General features: G+C 43.7%; 1 protein-coding gene across 1 annotated transcript in view; it reads left to right on the forward strand.

Moving 5' to 3' along the window:
* Positions 1-1,497: 1,497 nt before the first annotated feature.
* Positions 1,498-23,244, forward strand: part of neto1l (neuropilin (NRP) and tolloid (TLL)-like 1, like) — a gene marked incomplete at both ends in the record, with an annotated part of 148,019 nt that continues 126,272 nt past the window's right edge. The window contains 4 exons of the mRNA XM_083655887.1: positions 1,498-1,525; positions 2,131-2,187; positions 2,314-2,448; positions 2,886-3,134. Coding sequence (XP_083512013.1) covers positions 1,498-1,525; positions 2,131-2,187; positions 2,314-2,448; positions 2,886-3,134 — 469 coding nt within the window. The remainder of the gene's footprint in view (positions 1,526-2,130; positions 2,188-2,313; positions 2,449-2,885; positions 3,135-23,244) is intronic.

Below are 23,244 nucleotides of genomic sequence, written 5' to 3' on the forward strand. Positions count from 1 at the left end.
ATACATGTAAAGTGACACATATATGGGCCATTTGGGCATAATGTTATGTACACTGTAACGTGACATGAGATCATCACATTTCAATAAATATAAAGTTTTTGTATATTTGAATGCTTGTTTGATTGGCTCTTCTGTAGCCTATATTGGACATTTAAAGCTGATACACAATAATGTCTTGAGGTAATCCATAAAGTAGCCTAAAACTATGGTGCCTTTTTTCTTTTTCTTCTTTTTACGAGAACCAAACTCAATGACCAAAAGCAGGATGAAGATGTTTTGAGTCGGTCTATCGCCCAAAACATCAGTATGCCTAGCCTATTTCTCTTCCAATCTGGACCACTGCACAGTTAGCCTAGCCTAGGGCTCTGACGTGTGCTAGTTCATTCTGCTGCAGGTTCTCCGTTTGAACGTGCTGATAGCCCCGCCCCCAGCCTGTCTGACATCTATCTGTTTTTGCCTGTTTCTTCCATGTCCTTTGCTTTGCCATTGCCTTTTTTCTGCTTATAGTGCTTACCTTTACATTTTCGTTGGCGAATGCGAGAGGAAGGAAATGCTGAATTCTGCAACGTGCTTGCAGAACGCATTGTGCGCGTGCCACACACACGCGCGCACACACACAAACACACTCGCGCGCGCGCGCACACACAAGCACTGTCCCCTCTACTTTTTCCGGGTACTTGTTCGTTGTTTGCATGTTTGAAGCGGTTTGAAGTCGTGTCCTGGAGAAGTTTTCAGTACGTGCGTCAAAAGCGCGTTGAGGATAGTGGCGCATATAGGACTGCTCGGTGTTGAATGAACGGGAGGAGGAGGGAGATCATACATTAACTTGCTGGCTGCGGGGACTGTCTATTGACAGAAGAAGACAGAGGGATTGTCACGGAACAGCACTAACTGCTTTTTGAGAAACCCACAAAGGGCGGATGAGACCCAAACCAAACGAAAATCCACTTGATCTTTTGCCCACCCTGCGATCTCCGGGATTTTTACGCACTGCAAAAAGAGTGAAGAAAACGCCGCAGAAATGTGTGTTGCGTGGTTCTACATGCTTCTGAAGGAGCCCCTCTCCTGATAGAGGGACCGAAGAGGACTAAACAAGGCTGTTAAGATTTTTTTAAAGAATATTTGCAAAGGTGGATCGATCAGAGAAGGGCTAATGACGGGACTATTCATCCTTTCAGTGCATCAAAAGCACCAACGGGTATTAGAAACGTTTGGATGGAAATCGGGCGAGTGTTTAGACCTGTTTTTGGTTTTATATGAAACTGGTGGTTAGTTGTTGTGACATTTCTGCAAGAATATTCCACATTTCTCATTGAAGATTTTACTGAGGAGTGACTTGGCTTTGTATTTTTTGTCTTCACTGAATGGTTGTATGGTGTCCAAAAAAAACCTGTTTTCCCGTGGTGCATTTCAGAAACTCTCACCGTTTTCTCTTGAAATATTCCTTAATCTAAATGGAATTAGTTGAGTCTGAAGCCCTTTGTGAAAGGAACAGACATGGTACATGGGCACAGCTTCCTTCACGGTAAGACCATTAGCTGATACTTGGCCAGGGATTTTACTGCTTGCCTGCGTAATTGTAGCGTACATGTCCTTATGAAAAAAGTGTAAAGAAGGGTAATCCTCTGATGAATTCAGAAGGAGAACACAGCAACACTTCAATAACTCAATTAATTATTTTATTCTGTAAAAATCTTGGTTAAGGCTTAATAGTTAATATGCAAAAGGACTCCAGTAATTCAAACAGATAATATACTTGCACAAAGTTACAGTAGGCCCAGATGTGTACACATCCACTGAACTATGGAGTTGGCTATCAATCATTAGTTTCTGCAGCAATATTTCCAGTCTGAATGTTTGAACTGTCTTGTTTAATAAGGTACAGTACTGATAATTGGGACACTTTTATGGATGTTTTGAGGTTGCAGTCATGTATGGTATTTGATACATGCTGACTGATGTGGAAAATTCTAGTTCCATTGATTGGCATTTAATAATCAATCAGCTATAATTGCATAGCATAACTCAACCCTCTCTCAGTTGAAATCAAGCTGTTTAAAAAAAAGAAAAATGTGCACATGTTACCATTTTCCATCAAAAATGTGTCTTTGTGTTTTTTGTGTGTGACAGTTGTTGCAAGTCTTCTCATACTTGGGTTGTCTGGAGCAACAAAGAAGGACACAGCAGGTAGCCTACTCTACTCTCCACCATCACCATCACCACCACCAGCACAACACCTTTTCCTCTCAGGTACCCTCATCTTGTCCATCATGCTTCTCTCTCTGACCTTTCCTTCACCAACATCTGTTTCAGTGAAGAACAATTCTGGAGTCAAGCCTGCAGGCCAATGTGGAAGTTGGGTGAAAGAAGCAGAAGGAGGCCTCTTTACTTCTCCCAATTACCCAAACAAATACCCCCCAGACACAGAGTGTGTTTACATCCTCGAAGGTAAATGTTCTCTTTAAGCACAAAACAAGGTCTGGTGATCATGCTGTTTGTTTTCATTCCTCAGGTGATATTAGGAGGGAAACCTGATGAGATATAGTTGAGCGGTGATGAAATTAGACAGTGAGTGGCTGCTACACAGCCTGTTAATTTGTCACACTGGGAGATATTTGATTAATCAGAACAGAAGATCAGCTCACGCATACGATTACCAAAATGAAATATGGAAGCTCATCTCGTTTGAGAGACAGACTACCAGCTCTGGAATTGTGAAACTGACTGACAGACAGCCCAGGGTTGGAGCATCTCTATGGAATGGGCTGGCGTGCCGTAAATGAAACAAGCCGAATGTTCATCGATGAAACACGTGATTAATATTTCACCCCCTGCTTTGTGATGGCTGGTAATTGTTTTTCATCTGATTCTCTTGTGTCTCGCAGCGCCCCCAAGGCAGTGTATTGATCTACACTTTGAGGAGAATTATTCAATCGAGTCCTCTTGGGAATGTAAATTCGACAACATCGAGGTTCGGGATGGACCGTTTGGCTTCTCCCCAATACTTGGACGCTACTGCGGTCAGCACAACCCGCCCGATATCAGGAGTAGCGGCCGATATCTGTGGATAAAATTTGTTACAGACGGCGAACTGGAAGCGGTGGGATTTTCGGCAAGTTACAACTTCACTGCAGGTAAAACAAAATGATGTCTGTGTTGTTTTCCCAATTCATTTCATTCTTGATGTTTTCTTGAAGGTGTTCCATGCCAGATGACTTTAACAGCAATGCTCACAATGAATAACAAACATCCAGCAGGGAATGCGGCTGTGTGGAGGTCCCTTCGCGGTTTTATCGATTGTCCACACACTCATACTAAAAGTAAGACAGTACTTCCATTCACAATGCAGTAAATGCACACTTATTTTCTGTGACATCCACACACTCATACCAAAAGTAAGACAGTACTTCCATTCACAATGCAGTGAATGCACACTTATTTTCTGTGACATACTTGTGGCCAGCCAGGCAGTTATTCCCTCTGCTCTATATATCCAGAGTGACCTGGAATAGTCACAGATCTTTTCGCAGTTCAGCAGCACAACAGGGTTTTGAAGAAGGTGGGGAGTTGTGTGGCGAACTAATCTAGGTATTGTCAAACGCAGTCTGGGCAATTATGGTTGTGTGTAAAACCTCAACTGTCTTAGTTTGCTTCACCTTTTGGTTGAGATCCCATTATGGAAGCCATGTGACGATGGACGCCAAGGGCATAAGCATGATTTAATATTCCTTCACCTACCCTTGACTCGCTTTAATAATACTGGCAACTTTTTAGTGTGTTTGAGGCCTGAAAAGGCACAGTGCCAGGAAACATGAAAGCTATGCCAATTTGCTTCCACGTCGATTCCATAGAACCTCCAGGGGCATTTTCCACTGGAGATTCAATAGTGTGTCATTGTTGGTGCGAGGAACCATTATACATCGACAATGGTTTACCCCAATGGCCTTGTGTGTTTTGTTATGAGGAGTCGAAATAGTGAAACTCTTCAAATATAAAGGGGAAATTACAGGGAAGAAATTCAATTTCTTTTAGAGATGGAATCCAGAGAGGAATATAAGGAGGATATCAGCCATAACTAAGTGAGCAGGGGTGGAAAGAGATCCTACTCAATGAGAAGGGGAAGTTTAATGTTGTGAAGTAAAGTAGCTCATTAAATGGTACTTAAAGTAAAAGTTATACTCGTTACATGGTCATTCTATTGCAATTCAACACATTATTAAAGGAGTGTTAGGCATGGCTATGTGCTATGGAGAATGCAGTCAGTTACCTGTAGCATGAATGAATCTCTCTGTTGAGCATTCCAAAAATATGACTCTGAAATGTATTTGTACGCGTCTTTTCATCTGTGATTTTAAAATTATATGATAATGCCCATCTCCATTAGTGAATAATGCCACCATATCGAGGTTTCTTTTGCTATATTACTAGGCTAGCAAACTAGCTAACCAGGCAAGGCAATAACACTATACCTGGATAGATAGCTTTTTGGCTCATGAAAATTCAACTATCATGGATAAACTGTTAATATTCCAGTCATACGCTTGTGCAGGTTTGATGCAGATCCAGTTCATCATTGGTCAGTTTATGATGCAATGCTTATGGAGAGTCTATAACATGGTCTTTGTAATGGATTTGATTTAAAAAGGACATGCACATAATACTTCAGTCAAAACATATTTAGCCTCAGTAAACGTAAAACTACTCAAAGTGTGCAAACAAAAAAAAGCAGTACCAAGAGTACGGTAAATGTAAACTATTACGTCCACCCTTGCTCAGTGATGTAGACCAGGTTTTTCTGTAAAGTGCAAATGAAAGATTGTTTCTTTAGTCAAAGAAGCTGCTCAACCCTCTTGGGCAACCGGAGTCTCAGTGAAAATGTGCTGAGCGGAAAGAGAAAAAAAAGCTCTGCCCTCCGACTTGATAAGAAATATCTGAGGCATATGATTTACATAATTAAAGGAGATAAAAGTCCTGAATTCACTCAAATTGATGCTCCAAAATCTGGCCGTGTGAAAAGTGTCTCACATCTGCAGCTGCTCTGCTAACCATGCTAATTCACACAGCACTCTCTGATGAATGAGAGGTGAGAGAGGAGAAGGGGAGAACAAACAAAGGCGACATGAATCAGTAATCGCTACTCTGTTTCCTGTGTCGTCACGACTCTGTTTCCTGTGATGTCACTACTCTGTTTCCTGTGACATCACTACTCTGTTTCCTGTGTCGTCACTACTCTGTTTCCTGTGTCGTCACGACTCTGTTTCCTGCGACATCACGACTCCGTTTCCTGGGATGTCACTACTCTGTTTCCTGTGTCGTCACAACTCTGTTTCCTGTCTCGTCACTACTCTGTTTCCTGTGTCGTCACTACTCTTGTTTCCTGTGACGTCACTACTCTGTTTCCTGTGTCGTCACTACTCTGTTTCCTGTGACGTCACGACTCTGTTTCCTGTCTTGTCGCTACTCTGTTTCCTGTGACGTCACTACTCTGTTTCCTGTGTCGTCACTACTCTGTTTCCTGTGACGTCACGACTCTGTTTCCTGTCTCGTCGCTACTCTGTTTCCTGTCTCGTCGCTACTCTGTTTCCTGTGTCATTTTAGGATTGTAGAGATACACCCTTATGTTCTTTCAGAGCCTCGTGGTGGTGATGACTAATGCAGGTAGTAGGATATGGCAGCTGCAAAGTGAAGATGCACGTGACTGGAATCACACATCATCCCGTGTCTTATTATTTAGAGGTACTCCAGGAAAGCACAAACACTCTAGAGGCGTATTCAATTTGTATAGCAGCTGGCATCAGAGGAAGTGAAGAAATAAAATAAAAATGCTGGCCTGACATGCAGTAGAGATTCAAGACTGAAGTCAACTTAGGGTGCTTTCTCTCTGGCGCACCGGTACCGTTCCCGAGCACACTTGTCCCCAAATTGACCCCAGTTTCGGAACATTTGACGAGTGTGAATGTTGCGTTCCGTTCCGTTCTGTGCCCGGGCGCGCAACGGGGAACCGTGACAGGATCCACTTGAAAAGGTGGTCTGGGGAGTGCTTTGGCGTGCCCGGGCACGGAACACTTGCGAGTGTGAAAGCCAACCGTTCCGAACCACATAGACAACAAACGGGCGACGATAAACTCCAGGCATAGTTGATGATGCAAGTGCACTCTGTTCCGTTTCCGAGCGCGGAAGAAATGCTGTAATGTGAAAGCTGACCAGCAGGGGTGAGGGGCGGGGGGCGGGGGGTAGGGGGGATGGGGGCACTCGTTCCCGAGTGCGGAACAAAACTGAACGAAAACAATCGTTCCCAGTGAGAAAGCAACCTTAGTTGCCCTATTGATACAGTGCACAAATCTTACAAAGAAGAAAATACACTCAGATTCCTCATATTTGGTTTTTGCTTGCATTATACAACTTTCACAACAGTGTTTTCACCACTTAACTCATTTCTGCAAGGATATGATATATATAAACTATGTAATCAGAAGAGTTTGAGCACTTTGATATATTGGAAAATCATAATTAGAGCTACAGCAGGGGTTTTCGAAGTGGGAGGCGGGCCTTCCCAGGGGGGCTCCAAACAGTTTCAGGGGAGTCTCAGTGAATGAAAGTGAAAAAATATTACATTAGTGATTAGTTAAACGGAGATCACATAAAATAGCCTAAATGTGTGTGATTTGGTTAAAGAGAAACAGACATTTTTATGCCTCCGCCGGCGATAGCCAGGCCAGAGGCATTATGGATTCAGGTTGTCTGTCCGTACGTCCGTCCGTCCGTCCGATGTTCGTTAACATGATATCTGAGGAACGCCTTGATGGAATTTCATCAAATTGGCCTCAAATGTCGACTTGGACTCAAGGAGGAACTGACTCGATTTTGGTGTTCAAAGGTCAAAGTTCAAGGTCACTGTGACCTCACGAACCCCATTTCCAAGCTCTTTAACGCGATATCTCAGGAATGCATTGACGAAATTTCTTCAAATTTGCCTCAAACGTCCACTTGGACTCAAGGATGAACTGATTAGATTTTGTTGGACAAAGTTCAAAGTTACTGTGACATCACAACTGCTCGTTTCATGCTCCTTAACCTGATATCTCAGGAACGCCTTGACGGAATTTCATCTAATTTGCCTCAAACGTCCACTTGGACTCAAGGATGAACTGATTACATTTTGTTGGTCAAAGATTAAGGTCACTGTGACCTCACAAATGCCATTTTCATGCTCGGTAACATCATATCTCAGTAACACCTTGACGGAATTTCTTCACATTTGGCTCAAACGTCAAAGTCTGGACAGAAGTAGATGTCGACTGCTCACTTGTTGGCGGAAGCATATATCCGTGGTGCGGTCGCTCTAGTTATGCATTTGGTGTAGTTTGAAGCATGTCAACAGCAATATCAAACTATCTTGGCTCAATTTGTTGATTGGCAATGGGGTCAAATAACATAATGGTTATGGGGGGGGGGGGGGGCTTTGTCCAAGCTTTGTCTGTGTGAGGGGAGGCCCACAGTCTCAGACTTTGAAAACTGAGCTACAGTATTGCAGACATCCGTTTCAACAATAAGCAAATCAAAGCAGCTGTGTAGGGATTGCAGGAAAGCTTAGCAGGCAGTGGAGTCCATCTGGCAGGCTGTGTGCGAGGCGCGGCTCACCTTACTTACCTGACTGAACGAGCATACAGGAAGAATCCATCTGCTGCCTAACTGCCCGCCTCTTCCTCCCGGGTGAATTACACTCACAGCTCATCCAGCCCCATATTATATATAGCTTCTTTGTTTCTTCTGTTTACACATTTCTTCTGTGTATCATGCCAAAGCGTGTAATATACCCAGTGTGTCATGTTTTGCCTCACCTAGGCATGAAAAACAACGGCCTGCATCCCCAGAATGCCTTGCGGCGGCCTTGCGGTCCAGCGAGGGCCAGCACCAGTCGGGATGCCCCGAATTTGAAAACATTGAATTACGCCCCAAAGGTTGGCTGTTACGGCTATATGGAGGCATGTTTGCAAAACAACTTGGTTAAGGTCATGGTTAAATAAGAAAAACATTCCTTCAAAATTCAAATGTGGTTTACACTGGGAATCAAACCCCGCTCCGAAGGCAAATGTATACGCCCATTGACCACCCAGACCACAACGCCCTGACTGGCCTCCGTTTTATTCCGGGCAGCTTGTGCCTATATCGCCTCCTGCTGGTACTGCACCTTCATACATGCGTGTACTTTTCACCCCGAAGCGAGGCAAAACGTGACACCGACACGCTTTGGCGTGATACCGGGCTGGTTTAGAAATCTGCTGCACTCACTCTTTCAACACCGACTGCAGTGGAAAATGGTCATCACTAGGGGGCCTACCTTATTATGCTCTCGAACCTCAGATCTAAAGCCCAAGGAAGGATTAGGGGTTAAATTATCGGGATGGTGATGCATCAGTGGCGCACCAGTTTATTTTTTGAGTGGAGGCATCTCAGGCCATTTGAGACCATGAGCTATGTGTGGTATTGAGGCTGCAGCATTACTTACAGCAATGTGATGACAGTACATTATCAAGCTCCCTATATTTGTAGCTACATGCAGTAATTTCTGCCACATTGTCATTATTCCTAGAAGACGACGACAAAGCAGAAATGTTACAATTTAAACCAGCAGCCTTATATGAGAAAGCAAGTGGAATACAGCTTGTGTGTACAGGGAAAGTGACTGTGTGTTGGGGGAGTGGAGGTGGTGGGAGCGGCAGTCAGTAGTCGGGTTTCCATCCACCTGTTTTGATGCGAAATTTCAACTTGCGCATAAAAAAACTGAGTGGAAACGCTGCCTAATTCGCAAAAACCTCCAAATATCGCAAAAAAGTTTTCACGCTTGAGGGAGGCGGAAAAGTCGGGTGTATCGATAAAAGGAAAATGCGAAACGTGCGGTGGAAACAGTTAAGCGATATTCCGTTGTCTCTCCATTAAAAAACAACACAGTTTGCCTTGATCACTGCAAAACATGTAGCCTCCACACAATAGGGCTACACACGGTAAATAATGGTACACGCAGCGCAATACCCGCCGAGGTAAACAGAAGAAGACTGGGATATTAACTTTAAGGTGACTCACTTCTAGACTTGAATGAAATTGTATTCACTTACTATCTGCTCCGTGGATTACCATTTTACAATTTCGGAGACGAAATTGTAACATAGCAACTAGGGGTCGACCGATTATCGGTTTGGCCGATTATTATGGCCGATATTCAGCATTTTGCCGATTATCTGCATCGGCATTTTCATTGGCTGTTTGCCGATATAATACATTTATTTAAAAATTCGCTACTTTCGCCATGAAGCGCTGCAGAAGCCTGTGTGTGTCTCTCTCTGCTGCAGCCCCTGTCTGCCCTGTGGCAATGTCCCGCCCACAGCGCTATCTGATTGGTTTACATATTGAGCAATAGCCTATCAGAGGGCTCCTCAGAGATGACATTTGAGACACTGCCTGTGTGCCCCACAAAGCCCGTTGATAAGCGATTGGACTCTGCCTGCGGCTGTGTGAGCGAGTGTGACTGCCTTCCCTAGACTTTCTCCAACAAACACGGACGGACACACACAAACGCAGATTTTTCGCAAATGTTCGTTTGGTGTGCCATAGCAGTCCGTCCGTGTCTGTCTGTGTCTGTCCGTGTTTGTTGGAGAATGTCCGATACGATTGGTGTACCTTGTAAACTGGGGCAGGACACAAGATTTTAATTCCATAGCGTCCACGGTGTAGTGTCGCTCTTTTTTAATCAAATGGCCATGGTTGTCAAGCGCGAAGCTATTTTATTAATCAATAGTCCTGTAGCGTCCCGAAAATATATATCTCCAATCCACTCGCATGTGTAACGCAGCGCAAGCAGGCTGCAGCAGGCACCACTTTCCAGAGCGGAGGAGGAAGAAGGAACCGAATAAAGTAGGATGAGACATTAGGACGTCAGCGGACTCGTTTGCAATAAAAAAAGGAACCGAATAAACTAGGATGAGACATTGGTCAGCAGATGCCCGGATTAACCTGTTTGTGTTCTCCTTTGAGAGAGCCTGGTGCGAGGTTAGTGTCAAGTAGTGTAAGCTGAGGGAAACCCTCTTTATTATTTTGTTTCTGTGGTGAGCTGTTAGTTTGTTTAAAGTACACAGCTTTATCTTGATAATGTGCCCAAGTCTCCACTAGATTGAACAAACACACACACACACACACACACACACACACACACACACACACACACACACACACATACACTTTGATTCATATCAATATTAATAGAGTGAATATTTTCAAATAATATTGTACTTGGATAAACGAAGAAAATGAATTTCAACAACGGGTCGTGTTATTCTAAATTTTCAGTTCACTTTATTTATACAGGAAAGGATAAAAATGACATTTCACATGTACATTTAACTGGCCTGACTCAGTTACAAACTGGTTTTCAGCAGGTTCCTGTTCTGCAGTACATTAAACAAAAAATATTTATACAAGAACATGTTCAATTTCACTACATACAATATTATAGACCTAACAAGAACAGTTATATTTACAGACATTCATTCATTCATCAATACGACACCAAGATTTAAATTTTTACTGCAAACTAGGGCTGTGCGATTTTGCCTAAAACTAAAATTGACGATTTTTTCTCTCAAAACTCGATTTTCGATTTCGATTTCGATTTATTATACTATTATACTTCTCTAAACATTTGTTGCCCTGCAGAGCTCTTTTCCCCCCTTTTTTCCATAATTGACAATTTACGCTTTTACTCTGAAGGTAGAACAACTCAACTTCCTGTTAGAGATGCTGCGATCCGATCATGTGATCGGATATCGGCGCGATATCAGCCAAAAAACATGGATCGGATCGGATCGGATTCCAGCGAAAATGACCGATCCAAGGCTCCGATATAAGCACTCCATTCCATGACTCCGCTCCAGGATTTCTATCCAGCATGCAGCAGCAGCAGCAAAGAGGCCGCGTTGAGCCTAGGATGGCCAGGGCCAAAACGTCAGACACACCCGTCCTTAACCTATGTGCGATTCGAAATCACGCGTCCGCACCAGTTTGACAGTTTCAAATTATAACAAAACAACCACTATTGCAATTTGCAATACATGTCCCGCAAGGTTTCTGAGATTAGGGGAAAGTCTGAGCTGCCGTTACTCTAAACCAAACGTGGGGATGAGGCAGCGGATTTGTTTTGGCGTTAACGTAACGTTAGCTGTTGTGATGATGGCTAACGTTAGCTAGCTGGTTAGGCTATCTAGTTGCAAGGCAGCGCTCCACAAGCTTGTTGTGACCAAAACCCCCGCATTTAAAGCATTTCATACTCCCAGAGCTGGCGTAAACCATAGAGAACCTCATGCATTAGCCTACTCAAAATGAAACGTCCAGGGTTTGTGTCTCCAAAATCAACTAACGCTAAACGTTACATGCAAGCTAACGTAGCTAGCTGCGGAGCACTCATGATCTATAAGGAAAACGAATGCGCACATAGCCTACATAATTGTCAACATCACATACATGTATTTTCTTTAATCTAGACTACAGGCATCATTTTTCAGTCAAAAGTGAAACGACACAGATATGATGGCGTATAGTGAGGCTTTCCATGCCTCACTATAGAACTGGCCCCATGCAAAATTCAGACCGCTTATATGTTGCCGTCATGCCAATAAGAGTCTAAATGTAATTTTTTATGTTTTATCTGCAGACTAAGCAGCTAGGCTTTCGGTTCTATAAAAGCCATTATTTTTTGTATTGACTTGAGTGATACACTTTACTAAAAAAAATATTATATCACAATAGTGATGTCAGATTTGCTTAGGTCAGAGCTATGGAATATTAAATCATCCATCTCGCCCAGCCCTAATTTGATTGTTATGTTTTAGTTTTACATCAAATGAATTAGATGAACTAAATCGTTTACATACTATATTACCAAAGCACACACATACATACCTAACCCTAAAAATGTGTGTTGCCTGCTAGCTATCAGACAGCATAGAGAGACTTAAATATGTGCTGTATCGGTATCGGATCGAAATCGGTATCGAATCGGGTATCGAAATTTGATCGGAATCGGATCGGTTTTGAGCTAAAATATCGAAATCGGATCGGAATTGAAAAATCTCGATCGCAGCATCTCTACTTCCTGTTTTAGCTTGCCGCTGCTATGCTTAACTTCCTGGCTGTTGCTTGCTAACTTGACACTGGTGGATTTGCGTGTTCCTCCGTGAGATAATTATATTAGTGTCTAAGCGACCACCCGTGCTCGGAGTTATATCTGTACTAGAATAACACAAAGTCACAACAGGAATGCGTGGAACTGCGATAGCAGTTAGGGGGAAATTCAGACACACAGGGACAGGTGAGTCAGCTGAGGCTGCTAACTTACAGCCATGAATACAGCCAATCTATCAGTACTCAGTGGCCTCACGTGTTGTTTTGTTATTATGTGAACTGGCAACGTTTCATCGTCCGGTGATAATGTCTGTGTTCGTGTGCGCGCGTGAGTGTGTTGTGGCAATCGTTATCTTGTAGGCTACAGCCTGCAGTGCAACAAGCTGCTTTTTGGTCGGAGGTGTTGAAATAAGTCCATTGTGCTGCTGTTTTTAGTAGCCAGTATCACAGCCTCTAGAGAGACTTTACACAAGTAGCAGCATGCGTACATGAGAGAGAGCCGCCCCGCGTAACGTACTTACCCTAGTTAAAGTGAAAATTAAAAAAAAAAAAAAAAAAAAAACGATTTTACGATTTTCATTTTTTTAACATCGTCCTAACTAATTAATTCGATTACGATTCAAAATCGATTAATCGCACAGCCCTACTGCAAACATATATCGGTTCCAAAATATCGGTTATCGGTGTCTTTCATTACCGATAATCGATATCGATATCGGCCCTGAAAAACCCATATTGGTCGACCCCTAATAGCAACGTTGGTCCACAAACGTTGCTATTTAAAAAAAAATTTGGAGATCAGGTTGGGATTATAACGTTAGTTTGCCGAGTCGCACCTGGTAATCCAGAAATGGCGTTATGGTACCTTTGTCTACTTGTAGATCATCAAGAAACTTTAAATTAATAACGTTAGATGTGTTTAACAGAGCTGTATATCGGGTCTAGCAGCTGATCAGCAGCTCAGACAGCCTCAAACACGAGGTGATTGACAGCTCTATAATTCGCAAAATAGCAGTGGATGGAAACGCGCATTGTTTCGCATTTTATTTTGCAGACTTTCTGAAAATCCGATTAAAAGTTGCCATACATTTGGATGGAAACCCAGCTAGTGATATATTGCTCTTCAGATCGTCCTAGGGCGGTATGACCTTTGACCTCTGGACTGGTAGATGATGTGGCGTTTCAGCACAAGCAGCCCGTGCCACGGTGCCAGGGCAAATAAAAGCTGCGAGTTCTTCTCCCCCTCTTGCTCTTTGCACTCTGATCGTTGACTGTTTGACAGGGGCGGTTCTAGGCCTTTTTTGGGTGGGCCCACCCAAAAATAGTCTCAGCCCACCCAAAAAAAAAATAGTTTTTTTCTCCTCTCCAAATCCATGGTGGTCATTAGTAGCAGTTTCTGTTAAAATGATCTTTATTTATTATTTATTTTTGCTTTAAAACTATTTTTTGTAATGCCACCGTTGTAGTGCTGTTGTTCAAAATTAAAGTACATTTTCTCAGATTTATTGGTGTCTTTCTAGTCACACAATTTAATAGTCAGTGTTTCCCATACACTGATCTATTTGTGGTGGTACACCCTACTTAGATTTTGACCCCCACAAATACTGCCACATATTAATTTCAACTAGTTGACTGCAAACTCCTGCTTTAGTGCTTACAGTATATTATTATCTTGTCGGAATATTATTCCAGCCAATAAGTTAGGAAGTTCCCTTTTGATTTAATTTTACTTTTGTTTTGCCTAGAAAGCAAAATGTTACTTTACTTGAAACTCCCCTGAAGTGATTTTGGTATTATTTATGCAAGCATAATTCTACCATATAGTAACCTGTATGCAGAATATATATAGTATATATTCACCTTATGTAGCCACGCCCATTTGACCCGGTTCTGTGGCCGTCCTACGACTTCCGGCAAAAAAAAGAAGAAAAAAAATGGCTGGCTGCTCCAATATAATCTAACTCTGAATTAACTAATACTTTAGCCAATTGTATGTAACATACCAAATAAAAGCAAACGGCAATGTCTAAGAATGCAATGCCATGTAACTGGCTCGTTAATTCTCGCATTCCAGGGAATTACGTTAACGTGTGCGGGTCTTATAGACGTAAGTGGCTCGAGCTGCGCTCGGAGGAGAGAAAACCTTCTGAAGCTTTCTTTGTTGGAGTCCAGGTATGTTTTACAAGAAAGTGCTCATCATTGTCGACGATAACGTTATCTGACCTGGCTAACAGTGGATACTCCGCTTGCTTGCTGTGTACCGAGCTCAAAGTAGTAGGCTACGTTTTTGTTTTACACCCTGCGCTGTCCGCTACAAAAACAACTCTCTTCTTCATGACGTTCTTTCATATTTGGCGCCGTGACCGCCGGAAGTGTTAGACGGACCCGGAAGAATTTGGCCCACTGTAAGGTCTGAACATAAGGTGAATAGGGAAACAATTATTTTTTCATCGCTGTAAAACCACAGAACGGTAAAGAAGATATTGATGTGTGTAGTTCTTCATAGATCTAGTCTCTTCATTTTGATCTCAAAGTGCGTCAGTTTGATCCATTTTTAATTGAAACTGTACAAAATTGTCTTCCGGGGGGGCATGCCCCCGGACACCCCTAGGGGTTCAGTGGTCCATGACCTTTGGGTGGGCTGAGCCCACCCAAAGCTCTGATGCTAAAACCACCCCTGCTGTTTGAAGGGCCATGAGGCTGAGGCAGATGCTGCTACACGGAGACTCAGGGACTGTCTGTGTGTTTTCTTGATCCTAGGACTAGTACAAAGGAAATCCCTTTTGCGGGTTTGTGTGGCTCGACTTTACAGATAAAATATGAAGACCGTTTGGTGATTAGGGGTGATTTTCTGTTGCTTGATGAAAAATGACATACTGATCATTTGTAGCAATATGACTGTGAAGTGTGAAGTAGCCTAGATATATGGTTGTGAAATTTAATTTGAGCTTAGAAAGCTATTCAAATGTGTGTCGTCAGTAACAATTTGTAAAGTGTGGACTTTAGCAAATGCTTGATGACATTTCTTGGCCCTGAGGAAGTGCTTTTCATTTCAAATATGAATATTACACTATTGGTGATTAATAGCACAATATAAATACTAATATTAATAATCAGTGTACTTAATGGATCATCTTGTTTCGCTTGAGGAATGGAGCAATCTAATGTAAAGTGGTCAGCAGTTAAATGCACGGTCAGCATCCACCGCCACACATACTGTATCTATTACCTTCAGTGGCACTGTAATGTTTTCCACTGTTAAGAATTCAGCCCGTGATTAATGAAAGTATAATCTCGATGCAACTTTGATTGATCGAAGTCACTTGCGGCCCTACCAGGCTCTGACTGGACCGAGAGTCATTTTCCAATGAAATGAGTCTAATGGCATTTGAGATTATAGCTGGAATAGGATATATGGGCCTATCATAAAGGAGGCAGGCCCATGAGATTGAACTTACAGTAGATGGGTTCAAACGGGAAAATTGAAAATTGAACGGAATGGGATCGACCCTTAACTCTTGTTAGGAAGTGGCAGAGTCAGGTCAGTAGCCACTGCTGGGTTTGGACTAAAAGTTCAGTTTCTTCTCAGTTTTCACATCTGTCTCTAAACTCATAGCAGTGACGACACAAGCGATTTAAAGGGATACTCCACTTTTTCGGGAGTTTAGCTCATTTGCCACATCCCCCCCACACAACCAAGATACACCGGGCTCTATCATTGCATCGGCCTATGAACTGCGCCCAACGCCAGACGCAGCCCAGAGTAGTGGGCGTGGACCAGCGCACTCGATATTTTGGTATCGGCGCTACACGCAGCCTTAAGCATTACAACCACGCCTTTTAAGCGTAAAATTATGCACAGTCTGCTCATTGGAGAAGTGCAGTAAACCAGTCCCAAGCTTGCCTTTTAAGCTCCAATTCCACGGAGCGATCCAGTCCGGTCAAAACCAAGCGCTCTGCTCCCCCCCTCCCTTTCATCCCCAAGCGCTCTGCTCCCCCCCTCCCTTTCATCCCCCTCTGTCTGTCTCTATATATAGGCTATTATTCCATATTATTATGCTTCTCAAACCAATCTAACTGCAGTTTAAATACTGCAAGCATGTAAATACGCTACACTATAGCAAGATCAAAGTGAAAAGAATGTTCTAAACGCATCGGCTAGAAAAAATAGCGTATCCCTATGATGAGATTAGATTGGTGAAAGTTTGTCCAGAATGATATCGTTTTCTCTCCCCTGCTGCACAGGTAGGATGATGCACATAAATATAGCCTACATTATGTAAAGTCATTGCAGAAATGTGTTTTTATTGTAAAACTAAATGTGAAGTAGGGCCAATTTATTGGAGCAGACATCACAGTATAGCACATGACAGTAGAACCGCGTTACGCTGCGCGACTTATCTAAATCACGTTAAATCTACGAGGGATATACAGTATATAGGCCCAGGATGACATATATGTTTCACATAGGGTCAGGGGCGGACTGGGATCATAATTCAGGCCGGGCATTAGATACCAAGCAGGCCAGGCCAATACGGGCCGACGCGCGTGCCGGCGTCCGAAGGGCGCCGGCGAAAAATTTGGGTCGTTCGAAGCTCAATTTGGGCTGTTTGAAGCCCGATTTGGGCCGTTTGAAGCCCAATTTGGGCCGTTTGAAGCCAGATTTGGGTCGTTTAAAGCCAGATTTGGGCTGTTTGAAGCCCGATTTGGGCCGTTTGAAGCCCAATTTCTGTATGCAATTTTTTTTTTACCTTTTATCTTACTTTTTATTTATTTTTATTTTTACTTATTTTTTATGTATTTCTAAAACCAACTGTTTACACATGCACCCTATGCACTTTACATGTGTATAAACAATGTTGCGTCCTGCACCCTTGCGGCTCAGATCCATGTACGCTGAGGGACACGAGGAACCAAATGCACTATCTCGGTCTGATCACACTGAGCTCCCTTCCTATTTCCCTTCTTGTGTATGTATGTATTTTGTATTTTGTGACCGAAATGAAATACAATATGTTTACTTGCAACGGTGATGAACTGTAGAAACTGAATTGCCCCCCGGGGATAAATAAAGTTTTCTCAACTCAACTCAACTCAACTCAACTCAACTCAACTCAATTTGGGCCGTTTGAAGCCCAATTTGGGCCAAGTCCAATTTTACAATGAGATGCACCCACTTTAAACCTGAATAAAGTAATAAAACCACTAGTAAACCAGTAGGCGGCGCCTGGCCTGCTGTTCAGTGAGTGGCATTTGCCCGACGTGCCCGATTATGCAGTCCGCCACTGCATAGGGTTGTGTTTGGATTTCGCGATTTTATTTTGTCCAATATTGAAATGTTCTACAATTGCATGTTGTGCTAACATTATACATTATTTCGATCTATTTCTATGTACCTTTCTATCTATTTAGGCTAATTTGGATGCAATTTATTATCGAAATGGATTAGCCCAATCATGCATGCTGGGAGATTTCACATGTGTGGCTGTTGCAGGGAAGCCAGGCAGTGAATGTTTGTCCAGAATGATCTCGTTTTCTCTCGCCTTCACTGCACAGGTAGGATGATGCAACAGCCTCTGAATGTCACGGGCTCAAAACTGTCATGTTAGAAAAAACTGTCATGTTGTTATACTATGTACGGTATAACAACTTCTTTTTTCTGAGAGAGAGAGAGAACCGGCGAACTTTTTTCAAGCAGTCGTATTGTGCCTGTCAGACTGATGAGCAAGAGAGAGAGAGTGACACAGAGAGAAGGGGGACAGAGGAGAGGCAGAGGAGCGCTCCGCGCAACCGGTGCACTGAATAGGCCTGGTTTTCAAAAGCGCAAAGCGCTAAATTAACGCCAGGAGGGAAGATATCATTAGGCCGGTATTTAAGGCCGAAACGCCCATTCTGGCCTATTCTGCCACTGCGCCACGCCTATTTCGCACAAAGCGCATTTCGGGGTGTAAAGCCATGTTGCTATCTCCCCGAGGCAGGCGCAAGGCGCGTTTTTTTGCATTTAAGGCCAGTTTCTGCGCCTAAGGCCTGTGGGAAAATAGAGCCCACCATGCCTTACCGGCACTACTTTCCAAACATGGACCTCTTTTCCTTCCAAAAAGACCAATTATGTTAATTTTGGATTAATATTTCATCGTGTGGTGAGTACCCAAAGCACAACATGTATTTTGGCGCCGTGAGATGTGTGTTTTGGCAGATTTTTAACAGCTGTAGCATTACCCTCCATTCTATGGCGATAATTACTAACTTCACAACTGTAGCTCACTGTAAACTGAGCGGACAGTGCCGGTAAGGCATGGTGTATCTTGGTTATGTGGCGGGGGGATGTGGCAAATGAGCTAAACTCCTGAAAAAGGGGAGTATCCCTTTAAATGGTACAGTCCCTTTTTGATAATCACTGATGATTGTTACCATTTATTTGGAGACAGGAGGAGGAGAGAGGGAGGAGCCTGCTGCCTTACATCTCCTGCTCATTTCGGTGGTGATTTCAGTGAAGGGCACGCTTACTCTAATGAGCTGCACACACACACACACACACACACACAAACACACACACACACACACACACACACACCCCGTCAGTCCTCATAAATCACAAAAACACCCCAAAATGATCATCGCCCTAATGTTTTGCTGTGCCAGGCAGCCGTCTTGCCTGCCTGGGGGTTTTCTTCCCCGCGATTGTGCAATGCTGCTTACTGTTACTCTCATTGTTATGGGTGTCTTCTCGTGGGAAAATGTGTCGTGTCTACTATCCACAGTGTAGGGATGCTAAAGAGAAAATAAAGGAGACCCTCCCCCCCCTTCCTCAGATGGCTCATTTCAATATATATATATTAAAAAACAAATGCTGATAACAGTCTAGACCTGTGTTTGCGAAACAAGCTCCCTCTTTTTGGTTTTTGAGAGCCTGGTCCTGTGCAGCCTCTTCTCTCATCTAGTTGTGTTTGGCTGCCCACACTAATCTCATTAGAAGAGAATCCTCTGTGCTTGTATCTGGTGAGGAAGAATGACAGTGGCCGTCCGGGCTGGTGCCGAGTACGCTCGGCCCTCTCCAGCTCGCCTGTGTGTTTTTTACTGAGACGAGATGGATGGAGCCAGTTAGCATTGCAGGCACACCTCTTGCAGCTGTGGAGGAGCTCGGTCGCTACCCTCTCGCTCGCTCGCTGTCTCATTCTCCCTCGCTTTCCCTCTAGCTCGCTCTCTCTCTCTCTCCTCTTCTTGCCCGAGCTGCCCTCTCTCTCTCCCTCTGATGCGCCATATGAATGCAGGCATGCCATTCGTGTACCATACCGGTCACGTTTCTTACACTTTCATGATGGTCGTACATTTGAAAACTCCAGTACCTGGTGGTGGCGCTGCAGGAAATTTCAGCTAAGCAAATGCCCCCAACGAGACAAAAACCCCACAAGCTATGGTTCGTCATTGTTCAGCCAATCCAACTCAGCTGCAATGCTGTCAACGTTGTTTTAAATTTCAGTTGCCGCACGACCACTTTGGCTTTCAATAATGAGAGACTAGTAGAAAGTTTAACAAGCTTTAATGATACATTAACTTTGGCGTATGACTCCATGATATGATGACGCTCTCCTGAGATGATGAGAGGAGGGCATCAGTGATGAATAGGATAGAAAATCCCCCATAGGGAGTTCTTCAGGAGTCATGACGTTGGTGCTGGTCAGGGGAGGAGGTGGGGCGAAAACAACTGCTTCAGCGATGATGATCAGCAACTGAGGATGACACATAGCACATACGCAGCACATAGCATAGTAAAACATGGACTCTGATATACTACGCTGGTTAGGTGATTGGCTCAGCAGGAAAGGAATAGCTTGGGCTGATTGGTTATTGCCACCGAGGGGAAGCAGCGTGGGAAACTGAATGGATGAGGAGACAACCTGAATGAAAGGGGGCGTGCCTAACAATGAATGGGTTATACAACCTCAAAGAAAGGGGGCGTGCACTGTCATATGACCTGAACTGGGTGTTGGCTGCTAAGTAATCTTCTGTTACGGACTAGCAGTCTAGGGGACAATAGTTGTTTGTAGCATTTAGCTATCGAAGCTAGTCCTAACCTAGAGTATGTGAAAGAGCAGAAAAGAGGGGATAGAAACAGACAAAACAAAGGACTGGTTTCCAAACGAGAAAGTCACTAGTAGAGGTGGGTCAGCTTACCGTAGTAGTAGATTGATGTCATGTAGTAGCTGACTACGTTAGCAGACTTCTGACAAGGCCTCGCCAGCACCGTCTTGGCTCTCCAGAGCGGCGAGCTCCGTCTTTGTCGTTTCAGTTCAGTTTAAGTTGTTTTAGGAAGGATCCACAATGTAAAACAAAAAGCTGGTTCTCAATAAATAAGTGTATCGGTCCAAAAGAAGTGTGTGAGTGTGTCGGTCCTCTGGCGTGGTGTGGCGTCTCGAGCATTCATTCAAATCTGCCGCGCGCGCACACCTGGGCAGTGTTCATTCATAAATCTGCTTCAGTGGCTGGCTGCGTGCGCACCTCAATGACATCACATGGACACACAGCTTAACCACACCTCATTTCTCAATGAAAACCAGTCACAAGTGTTTAGGAAAGGAAACAAGGAAGAAAGGAGAAGAGGGACAATAACCCTCCCTATCATTCCTAACATTCATTATTGAAATTTGTTAGAACATCACTTCTTCTCTTTCTGTCCTCCACCTCCACACTCTCCTCCATCCCTTCGCTCTCACATCGACCTCTATACTGCCACCTACTGAAGAGAGAAGGTGTAGCTATGTGTAGCACAGAATCTCCACCGGCTCATCAGGCGGATCAAGCCCGCACCTGCACCCAACTGAACTCCCTATCTAGCAGGATGGCTGTTATTTAACTCCTTTGAGCCAATTACCCTACAGGTCAATCAGTGGCTCAGCGCGCCTCCTGCCTCCATTCTCTGTGTGCAGTGTGTTAGCCAGGCCAGGCCTGCTGCTCCACTACAGATGCTACATGGTTAAGGGCCCCGCCCCCCCACTGTGGGTGGAAGTCTGCAGTAATGTGACGTTTAGACCATGCTGTGTGCGTGGCTTTATCTGTGGACCTGGGGTGGGCAGGTTGTGTTTAAACGGGGGGATGTACATAGTATGTTATCAGTGTAAATAATGTGTCAGTACGTATGTGTTGCCGTACGTGTATTTGTGTGTGTCGTAGTAGGCTAGTCACCCCCCCCCCCCCTCACTGCGTTACCTCACCCTAACAGAACTTTGGCTGCTTTCCTATTCAAACCCCTGTGTGTCATGTCCATGCTACTGTAGCTCGACACACAACGGAGCGATCCATTTGATTTTCCTGCAGTGTTTGAATGGCCACACTCATGATGCATATATGGTCTCTGTGCTCAGAGAACTGCATTGGAAACGAGCTGGCTTGTTGTTTGTGTTTTTTTCCTCCACCGCCTTATATAGGCATAACAGCTCGCCCGGGGCTCTTTGGTTCATTAGCCAATCACGGCGGTCGGTCGGTGGATCCTCGGCTGTCATGCTGAGAGCCCGACTCTCTCCATTATGCCGTATTAGGCGGTGATGAGATTCACCTGTGTTGTTTCATCTCTGCACACATTATTAAGGCCTCGCCCCCTACAGAACGTGTCTAAGAGAATTATTTATTTTAAGAGCTGATTGAAAAAGGCCTGCTCATTTTTTGGAAGGTGAATGAGTTTTGTTTTTCTCATCGCTTCTGATTGTACGACATATTGCTTTCCATGCTTGAGGAGTTTTGCTTTTGTTTTTTCATCTTCTCGTTTCCGCGGCGAGTTGATGGTGCGTTACATAACACACCGGGATATAAAGTCTTAACGAGCTCATGGAGTGTGAATGACGAATGTTCTTTTTTCATTGTTGACACTCGGTCCTCCCATTTTCTTATAGAGACACTGCGGAGCGCGTCATCATTCAGAAACCACGCCCAAAACAGGGGGAAACAAACCCCCCCCCCCCCCCCCCCCCGCCAAAAAAGATCATATATACGCAAGTTGAACACTCCAACTTACTTCCTTGACAGCTAGATCCACATTTTTCTTCTCGCCAATTCTTAATGGCTTCCTTGTTTTGCTCGGGAGTACAAAAAAACTTTAATTGGCGATTTTTTACATTTGTTGTCTGCGTAGCCCACCACACAACAGCTTTTAGCTATGTTTACTTCAAGGAAAATTACACTGGTGTATGGGAGTGAATAGAGAGGCAAAGTGGAACGTCACTTCCTGCTTCAGCACTGTACCAGAGATTTTCATCCGCCATTTATTTTCCCATAGACATTTCGTAAAATGCTTATAAAATAGTTGTACTTCGTTGAACCAAACTGTTCAGCTAACGCTATAATCGGGAGAGACCATAGAACATTTCACTCCGACCAAAACTTAAAAAAACAACATCGAAAAAATATTTTCTTTAAACCCGCTTTTTTTTTACGTTTTGGTCCCAGTGAAATGTTATGCAATCTCTCCTGTTTCTAAATATATCTGTACCGTTTGGTTTGAACCAGTAAAACTATTTTTATACGCATTTTACGAAATGTATATGGGAAAATAAATGGCGGATGAAAATCTCTGGTACAGTGCTGAAGCAGGAAGTAGGCGGTCACTTTGCCTCTCTATGGAGAGCTTTCCCCCGTGATGGGCGTGGCCTATTTCATGCAGTCCTCATCCCCTCAGAGCAAATCTCTGATTCCAAAGGAGCATCAATCACATTTGACATCAGGGTAATCTAATAGATAACTGCTGGGTGCATGATATCATACAACGACGAAAGAGGTCACGCCCATGATGGTATTATGAAATGGGGAATGGTGAAATAATCCACACAATGGTCACATTTCATAACAAGACAACAGATGTGGATACAAGCGCGTGCCCACCACAATATATGTCCCCTCCAAAGAAAGGACAAGTCAAATGACTCGATGTCACATTTCATGAAGTGAAAGTGCAGCATGGGTCATATACTTTGCTTTCCCATTTGAAGTGCTACGGGGGAATGCAATGTTAATGCATATCATTACCATTTGATAGGCTCGTGGAAAACCCATGACAATTGTTTTATGGTCTGCAACTGA

This window comes from Poromitra crassiceps, assembly GCF_964638095.1.
Source record: "Poromitra crassiceps genome assembly, chromosome: 2".
Lineage (NCBI taxonomy): Eukaryota > Metazoa > Chordata > Actinopteri > Beryciformes > Melamphaidae > Poromitra > Poromitra crassiceps.